The sequence below is a fragment of the Saccoglossus kowalevskii genome, chromosome 12 (genome assembly GCF_978046115.1).
Source record: "Saccoglossus kowalevskii chromosome 12, keSacKowa6.1, whole genome shotgun sequence".
Classification (NCBI taxonomy): domain Eukaryota; kingdom Metazoa; phylum Hemichordata; class Enteropneusta; family Harrimaniidae; genus Saccoglossus; species Saccoglossus kowalevskii.
In genome coordinates, this window is record NC_140652.1 from 36,911,805 (window position 1) to 36,921,234 (window position 9,430).

The 9,430-nt window shown below is 42.5% G+C and overlaps 1 protein-coding gene across 1 annotated transcript; it reads right to left on the minus strand.

The window, feature by feature from the left end:
• Positions 1 to 3,770: 3,770 nt before the first annotated feature.
• On the minus strand, positions 3,771 to 8,228 carry LOC146735843 (uncharacterized). Its single transcript, XM_085506067.1, has one exon. The coding sequence runs from the start codon at positions 8,226 to 8,228 to the stop codon at positions 3,771 to 3,773; it is 4,458 nt and encodes a 1,485-aa protein (XP_085362193.1).
• Between the last annotated feature and the right edge of the window lie 1,202 nt (positions 8,229 to 9,430).

Sequence of the window (9,430 nt, forward strand, 5' to 3'; positions counted from 1 at the left end):
ACTTAACCATCACACTACCACTAGGACCACTTAACCATCACAGTACCATTAGTACCACTTAACCATAACACTACCACTATGACCACTTAACCATCACAGTACCATTAGAACCACTTAACCATCACAGTACCATTAGAACCACTTAACCATCACAGTACCATTATAACCACTTAACCATCACAGTACCATTAGAACCACTTAACCATCGCACTACCACTAGGACGACTTATCCATCATAGCACCATTAGAACCACTTAAACATCACAGTAACATTTAAACCACTTAACCATCACAGTACCATTAGGACAACTTAACCACCAGAGTACCATTAGGACCACATAACCATCACAGTACCATTAGAACCACTTAACCATCGCACTACCACTAGGACCTCTTAACCATCACAGCACCATTAGAACCACTTAAACATCACAGTAAAATTAGAACCACTTAAACATCACAGTACCATTTGGATCACTTAACCATCTCAGTAACATCAGGACAACTTAACCACCACAGTACTATCAAGACCACTTGACCACCACAGTACCATTCAGACCACTTAACCATCGTAGTACCATCAGGACCACTTAACCACCACAGTACCATTAGAACCACTTAACAATCGCACTACCACTAGGACCTCTTAACAATCACAGTACCATTAAAACCACTAAACATCATAGTACCATTTAGACCATTTACCCATCACAGTATCATTAGAACCACTTAACTATCGCACTACCATTAGGACCACTTAACCATTACAGTACCATTAGAACCAATTAACCCTCACAGTACCATAAGGACCACTTAACCATCGCAGTACCATTTGGACCACTTAACCATCACAGTAGCATTAGAACCACTTAACCATCACACTACCACTAGGACCACTTAACCATCACAGTACCATTAGTACCACTTAACCATAACACTACCACTATGACCACTTAACCATCACAGTACCATTAGAACCACTTAACCATCACAGTACCATTAGAACCACTTAACCATCACAGTACCATTATAACCACTTAACCATCACAGTACCATTAGAACCACTTAACCATCACAGTACCATCAGAACCACTTAAACATCACAGTACCATGAGAACCACTTAACCATCACAGTACCATTAGAACCACTTAAACATCACAGTAACATTAGAACCACTTACCCATCACAATACCATTAGAACCACTTAACCATCACAGTACCATTAGAACCACTTAAACATCGCACTACCACTAGGACCACTTAACCATCACAGTACCATTAGAACCACTTAACCATCACAGTACCATTAGACCCACTTAACCATCTTAGTACCATTAGGACCACTTAACCACCACAGTACCATTAGAACCACTTAAATATCGCATTAACACTAGGACCACTTAACCATCACAGCACTATTAGAACCACTTAAACATCACAGTACCATTAGAACCACTTAAACAACACACTACTACTAGGACCACTTAACCATCACAGTACCATTAGAACCACTTAAACATCGCAGCACCATTAGAACCACTTAAACATCGCAGTACCATTAGAACCACACAACCATCGCAGCACCATTAGAACCACTTAAACATCACAGTACAATTAGAACCACTTAACCATCACAGTACCATTTAAACCACTTAAAAATCTTAATACCATTAGGACCACTTAACCATAACACTACCACTATGACCACTTAACCATCACAGTACCATTAGAACCACTTAACCATCACAGTACCATTAGAACCACTTAACCATCACAGTACCATTATAACCACTTAACCATCACAGTACCATTAGAACCACTTAACCATCACAGTACCATCAGAACCACTTAAACATCACAGTACCATGAGAACCACTTAACCATCACAGTACCATTAGAACCACTTAAACATCACAGTAACATTAGAACCACTTACCCATCACAATACCATTAGAACCACTTAACCATCACAGCACCATTAGAACCACTTAAACATCGCACTACCACTAGGACCACTTAACCATCACAGTACCATTAGAACCACTTAACCATCACAGTACCATTAGACCCACTTAACCATCTTAGTACCATTAGGACCACTTAACCACCACAGTACCATTAGAACCACTTAAATATCGCATTAACACTAGGACCACTTAACCATCACAGTACCATTAGAACCACTTAAACAACACACTACTACTAGGACTACTTAACCATCACAGTACCATTAGAACCACTTAAACATCGCAGCACCATTAGAACCACTTAAACATCACAGTACCATTAGAACCACACAACCATCGCAGCACCATTAGAACCACTTAAACATCACAGTACAATTAGAACCACTTAACCATCACAGTACCATTTAAACCACTTAAAAATCTTAATACCATTAGGACCACTTAACCACCACAGTACCATTAGTACCACTTAACCATAACAGGACCATTGGAACCACTTAACCTAACCATTGCACTAACATTAGGACCACTTAACCATCTTAGTACTATGAGGACCACTTAACCAGCACAGTATCATTTAGACCACTTAACCATCTTAAAACCATCAGAACCACTTAACCACCACAGTACCATTGTCACAAAATGGCGGAAAAGCGGCCGTGGTGGTCGCCACTTTATGAACAAAACGAAATAAAATGACAATTGCGACTGAGTTCAAGGCAAGCTGCACAGACTATATTTACCTATAATAATCATCAACAAGAGCATGAAAAATACAGCATGTAATTTATGTCACAAAGCAATGGTTTACAACCTTGGTGGGCTCACGAATCATTACAATGGTTTAAGCTCTAAAAGACTTAACAATAAAGTGATACACTTATCTAGAGTTATCGGCGATGTATGTCTTTTATAATAATAAGCGATATTGTCTCTCGACACACGAAGCAGTACGCATCAACGCGGAACGACCGATGAACGTCCGATACACGCATACACGCGAAAGTAGGTAAACAATGGAGACGGCACACGACCATGAACAATCAACACGATGACACAACACGCGGCACGCGACAGCAAGTAATCCACAATGAAGACACGCGACACGATGTCAACAATGTATTGTCCGAACAAAGCACGCACACTTGGGACCACAAATAACCGTTTTCGTAACAGAATCGCCGAAAGTCTGCGTTCGCGAATACCACAAAGCGATATTTAATTACTGCGGTTATTTATCCATCTTCAACTCACTTCCTAACCAACCAACTCGGGCTTTACGGCTATTTCCCTGGAAGTATACAGCGATATGTCTCAAGTCAACCACGCCGGAAAACGATGACGTGGCCCTTTCCCGATATGACATAAATTTAGGGACTTGCCCATGAAATAACACACCTGTATTAGTCGTCTGGCACTCCCTGTAATCCAACGCCGTGTCTATGAAGAACCTTCCCATGTAAAAGTGTTGTTCCCGGACAATGAAACTTGAAGCCGTCTCACAAAAACTGCCTCGCCTTTTGCGTGATACTCGTACACCTGGTGTGCTCTCTCATAAAATACCCACGTGATCTCCGAAGATACCCGAAATTTTGCTCGGGGTCGAGCTCACACGTGATAAAAACGATCGCGGTCACGGTGACAACAATACCAGAAATTTAGTCGTGTCAAGCTGGTTTCATTCGGAGTTTCATATAAATGTATAAAGTTACATAAATGATTAAATCTATTTCTGACAACAAACCCTTCCTTCAGAAAGTGCTCGTCCACTTTCTAAACCCAAAATAGATTTCCAGTGTTTATTACTGCCTACTTAAGTAGTCTGCCACTACATTTTCTGAACCCTTTATGGCCTCAATCCTGAATTTATAGCTTTGGAGAAATAACGACCATCTTAAGAGTCTACCACTCTCACCTCTATTAGTGTGCATATACATAAGTGGTCTGTGGTCAGTATTCAATACAAACTCTGTTCCATAAAGATATTTCTGAAACTTTCGGATGCCGAAAACGATAGCTAAGCCTTCCCTCTCTATTGTAGAGTAATTTTTTTCTCTATCTAACAACTTCTTACTGGCATACGCTATAGGGAAGCGTCCATCCTCAAATTCCTGCATTAAAACTGCACCCACACCCACATCAGATGCATCTGTTTGTACAATGAAAGGACGGGTGAAATCGGGTAGTTTCAATATTGGGGATCGAGTCAGCAGGTCCTTCAGAGTTTGGAATGCTCTTTCTTGTGGCTGTCCCCACCTCACCAAGTTTGGTTGCCCTTTTTTGGTCAAGTCCGTCAATGGTACAGCAACTTCAGCAAAGTTGGGAATGAACTTGCTGTAAAACCCGGCTAGCCCCATAAATGAGCGTACCTGTTTCTTTGTCTTTGGTCGTTCTGCCTCTTGTATTCTAACGGTTTTATCTGAGTCTGTAGTAATATTCCCATTTCCGACCACATGACCAACAAAGTCAAGAGTATGGTAGCCTATAAAGCATTTTGATGGTCTTATTGTCAGTCCTGCCCTCTTAATTCTATCAAACAAATCTGTTAGAAGCTCTAAATGCCGTTCCCAGGTATGTGTATGTCCAAGGATGTCATCTACGTAGTGCTCAACGTCACTACATCCACGTAGAAGCTTCCGCATCATTCTATTGAATGAAGCCCCGGAATTTATCATGCCGAATGGCATTTTTCTGAACTGGTAACTACCTGAGTCAGTAGAAAAGGTAGTCAGGTGCCTGGCACTCAATTCTACTGGAATCTGCCAGTAGCCTTTGCTAAGGTCTATCTTGGTGAAATACTTGTCATGACGGAGTCCAGAAAGGGTGTCCTCAATGTTACCCATTGGCTCAGTATCAAATTTAGTCACTGTGTTCAGGCGACGAAAGTCAATACAAAATCTGTTGGACCCATCCTTTTTCTTGACCATTACTACTGGAGAATTGTATTCTGACTGTGATGGTTCAATCACGCCTGCACGAAGCATTTTCTGGACTTCTTGCTCCATCTCAATTCTCTTAGCATATGGTATAGGGTATGGCTTTACCCTGATGGGCTGGTTAGTAGTGAGGTCTATCTTATGTGTCCCTAGGTGTGTTGTACCAGGATTCTCGGAGAAAATATCACGGTATTTGTATATCAGATCAGTAACTTGACTCCTTTGTGTCTCCGTCAAATCCTTGCTGATTTTTACATCTTGATAGGTTTCTCTGCCTCCAATATCCCCAAGTTCAAGTAGATTCTCGTCATCTACCACCCCGAAGTCATCTGCCATCTCTGCCTCAATGACTGCAACACCTGCCGCCTTTTGGCTAGGTTTGCTCTCCAACCCTTTCATCGCCTCTTCTCGTTCATGATATTGTCGCAAAAGATTGGCATGATATACTTTGAGCTTGCCGTTGACATTAATTTGGTAATCCATAGAATTTATTACCTGTACCACCTCATAAGGTCCTTTCCACTGCAACAATAATTTGTTGTGATCGGTTGGTAAGAGTATAGTGACTTTTTGTCCAACTTGGAATGTTCGATTTTTGCTCCGCTTATCATAATGGTGTTTGTACTTGCCTTGGGCCTCAAACAGGCTGTCTCGGGCTAACTGACATGTTTCTCTTAGCCTACTGCGAAGGTCGAGAACGTACTGGTATGTGTTCCGCACTTCTGGTGTCTCTTGTTCTGTCCACAGTTCTTTCACAAGCTGCATTGGACCCCTCACAGTATGCCCATATAGTAGCTCGAATGGTGCAAAGCCAGTACTAGACTGTGGGACTTCCCGATAGGCAAACAAAACGGCGGGCAGGTATCTATCCCAGTCCTTAGGTCTTTCTTGGCACATTTTCCGGACCATGCCCTTCAACACACCATTGATTCGCTCACATAGGCCATTGCATTTTGGATTGTACGGGCTAGTGAATAATTGTCTAACTGACACCAACCTACAAACCTCCCTCATTAAATCGGATGTAAATTGTGTCCCACGATCACTCAGTATTTCTGTTGGGAACCCAACCCGACAGAATATCTCCAACAATGCCTCAGCCACTCTTTCAGTCTCAATCTTTGGTAATGCGATTGCTTCAGGGTATCTTGTTGCAAAGTCCACCACGACTAGGATGTATCTATTCCCTTTGTCCGATATCGGGCTTATTGGGCCAATTAGGTTTATGGCCACCCGGTGAAATGGCTCATCAATTATCGGCATTACACCAAGCAGTACTTTGGGAATTTTTCCTCGTGGTATTGTCTTTTGGCAAATGTCACATGATCTGCAAAACTGAGTAACATCTGCGGTGACTCCAGGCCAGTGAAAACTTGTAGTTAGTCGATCTAGGGTTTTCTTCATGCCCAGGTGCCCGCCTACCAAAGACTCGTGTGCCAGCATCATCAGTTGATTTCTAAGCTTAGTTGGTACAACAATTTGTTTTACTTCTGTGAACATGTGCCCTCTTGGTTTATGGTATATGCGATACAGCACACCTTTTCTCACCTCCATCTCATACTTTCCCCGCCCTTTGGTTTTCATCATCTTGCTTTCATGAGCTGCCTCCCATAATTTACCAAGCGACAAATCTTCCATCTGGGCGCTTTTTAGCTCTTCTAATCCAATGGCATCCACTCTGATTCTCGGAACATTCAGTGCTTTGAGAGGGTGTTTTTCTTGCTCAGCTTGTGCCCTGGTAGTTACTGCAGATAATGCGGCTCTCTCACCTTTTGGGCACCACCTTTCATCTGGCACCGATTTGACCCCGGGAATGCTTCCTATAATCAAATCATAAATGGGTTCTCTCATGCACATTGCCTTGACATCTCCCGTATAATACGGAGTGTCTACATGAACATTTGCAATTGGGAATCTTCGCACAGTGCCATCAATCAGTGTACATAAATGTTCATCACCGGTTAGTTGAGCATCGCTCACAAGACTCTGCTTAATGGCTACCCCACTGCATCCTGTATCCCTCAACACTCTCACCAATGTTTTATTCGCATATCCCTGACATACAGGCAGCCCATGGTCTGCATCCGGCTGTCGATGCTGATCACATGCACCAGTAACTAGAGGTACACTTGTTCCATTTGCCAGTTTCAACCTTCCATTTTCTACACACTCTAACAGTGAATCATGGGGAGACAGCTTTGATTGTTCATTAAGGGTACTGTCTTGGTTTTGCAGTTGTGGGATGATGGCTGCCATCTTCTTTCTTTCTGGGCATTTCACTGCAAAATGGCCTTCCTTATGGCAAATAAAACATGCCTTTTTCTTCCCATTTGCATCCATAGGCTTTCGTTGAGAATTAAATTTTGATTTCGTGTTTATTTTGTTCACGCTACCCTGGTTACCTTTTGTTAGCCGGGAAATGCTATCCCCATGAGCTTCCACATACTGCTCGGCTAAACATGTCATTTCTGCAACACTCTTAGGTACTCTTTCTTTCAGGAACAGGGCAAGTTCAGGGGAGCATACATGTAAAAATTGTTCCCGTATCAACAAATCTACTAGTCCTTCAAACGTTTCAACTATACCTGTCATTCCAATCCATCTTGAAAGGAATCGATTGAGCCGTGCAATAAACTGGAACACTGTATCATCCTTTTCAGGTTTGCTTTCTCTGAATTTCTTGTGAAATCCCTCTTCGGTTAGCTCATACCTTTTCAGCAGCGCCTTCTTTAGAAGATCATAGTCATCCATCGCATCAGGCGGCATACTGGCATAAACCTCCAGTCCCTTGCCTGCTAATAGTGGACTCAGACTAACCACCCAAGTGTTTGTTGGCCAACCCTGTATTTTTGCAAAGCGTTCAAACCTTTCTATGAAGGCATCCATATCATCACCTTCCTCAAATTTTGCTAGTTTAGGACGCAGAGTCTTTTCCCCTGCATTCATTTTGGACTCACCGGTTTGGACTGATGGTAACTCAGACTTCAATTCCAAAATTTGTATTTCCCTCTCGTCTTCTTCTCTCTTGATCTGTGCAAGTCTCTCTGTATCCTCTCGCTGTATCTGTGCCAGTTCTTTTTTTATTTTCAGTTCTATTTCACTTAATCTGATCTGCCTTTCCTCCTCCTCCCTTCTGAGGGCACTTTGCTTGTCTTCCTCCTTTCTTTTTCTATTTTCCTCCTCCAGTAGTTTTTGTTCTGCTCTCTTCTGAGAACGTTCCTCCCTCTCAATGACCTGCTGCTCACGCTTCTCAACGAATTCTATAAGAGACTCACCAGTCAGTCCCGCCCTTTCTCCTAATTTCACCCATTTTTCGTAATCCATTATTCTGTACAATGACCTGACAAATTGACCTACCAATATTTACAACGTGTGCCTTAGAGACGAGCTCCAAAACTGGCAGTTGCCAATGAACTCAAGTCGCCAAGAGCCTAAATAGTATTTAGAAAGAATTTATATCAGTCCTCACAAACTAGCTTAAAGTGAATCCTGGTCTCGGCACCAGTTGTCACAAAATGGCGGAAAAGCGGCCGTGGTGGTCGCCACTTTATGAACAAAACGAAATAAAATGACAATTGCGACTGAGTTCAAGGCAAGCTGCACAGACTATATTTACCTATAATAATCATCAACAAGAGCATGAAAAATACAGCATGTAATTTATGTCACCAAGCAATGGTTTACAACCTTGGTGGGCTCACGAATCATTACAATGGTTTAAGCTCTAAAAGACTTAACAATAAAGTGATACACTTATCTAGAGTTCTCGGCGATGTATGTCTTTTATAATAATAAGCGATATTGTCTCTCGACACACGAAGCAGTACGCATCAACGCGGAACGACCGATGAACGTCCGATACACGCATACACGCGAAAGTAGGTAAACAATGGAGACGGCACACGACCATGAACAATCAACACGATGACACAACACGCGGCACGCGACAGCAAGTAATCCACAATGAAGACACGCGACACGATGTCAACAATGTATTGTCCGAACAAAGCACGCACACTTGGGACCACAAATAACCGTTTTCGTAACAGAATCGCCGAAAGTCTGCGTTCGCGAATACCACAAAGCGATATTTAATTACTGCGGTTATTTATCCATCATCAACTCACTTCCTAACCAACCAACTCGGGCTTTACGGCTATTTCCCTGGAAGTATACAGCGATATGTCTCAAGTCAACCACGCCGGAAAACGATGACGTGGCCCTTTCCCGATATGACATAAATTTAGGGACTTGCCCATGAAATAACACACCTGTATTAGTCGTCTGGCACTCCCTGTAATCCAACGCCGTGTCTATGAAGAACCTTCCCATGTAAAAGTGTTGTTCCCGGACAATGAAACTTGAAGCCGTCTCACAAAAACTGCCTCGCCTTTTGCGTGATACTCGTACACCTGGTGTGCTCTCTCATAAAATACCCACGTGATCTCCGAAGATACCCGAAATTTTGCTCGGGGTCGAGCTCACACGTGATAAAAACGATCGCGGTTACGGTGACAACAATACCA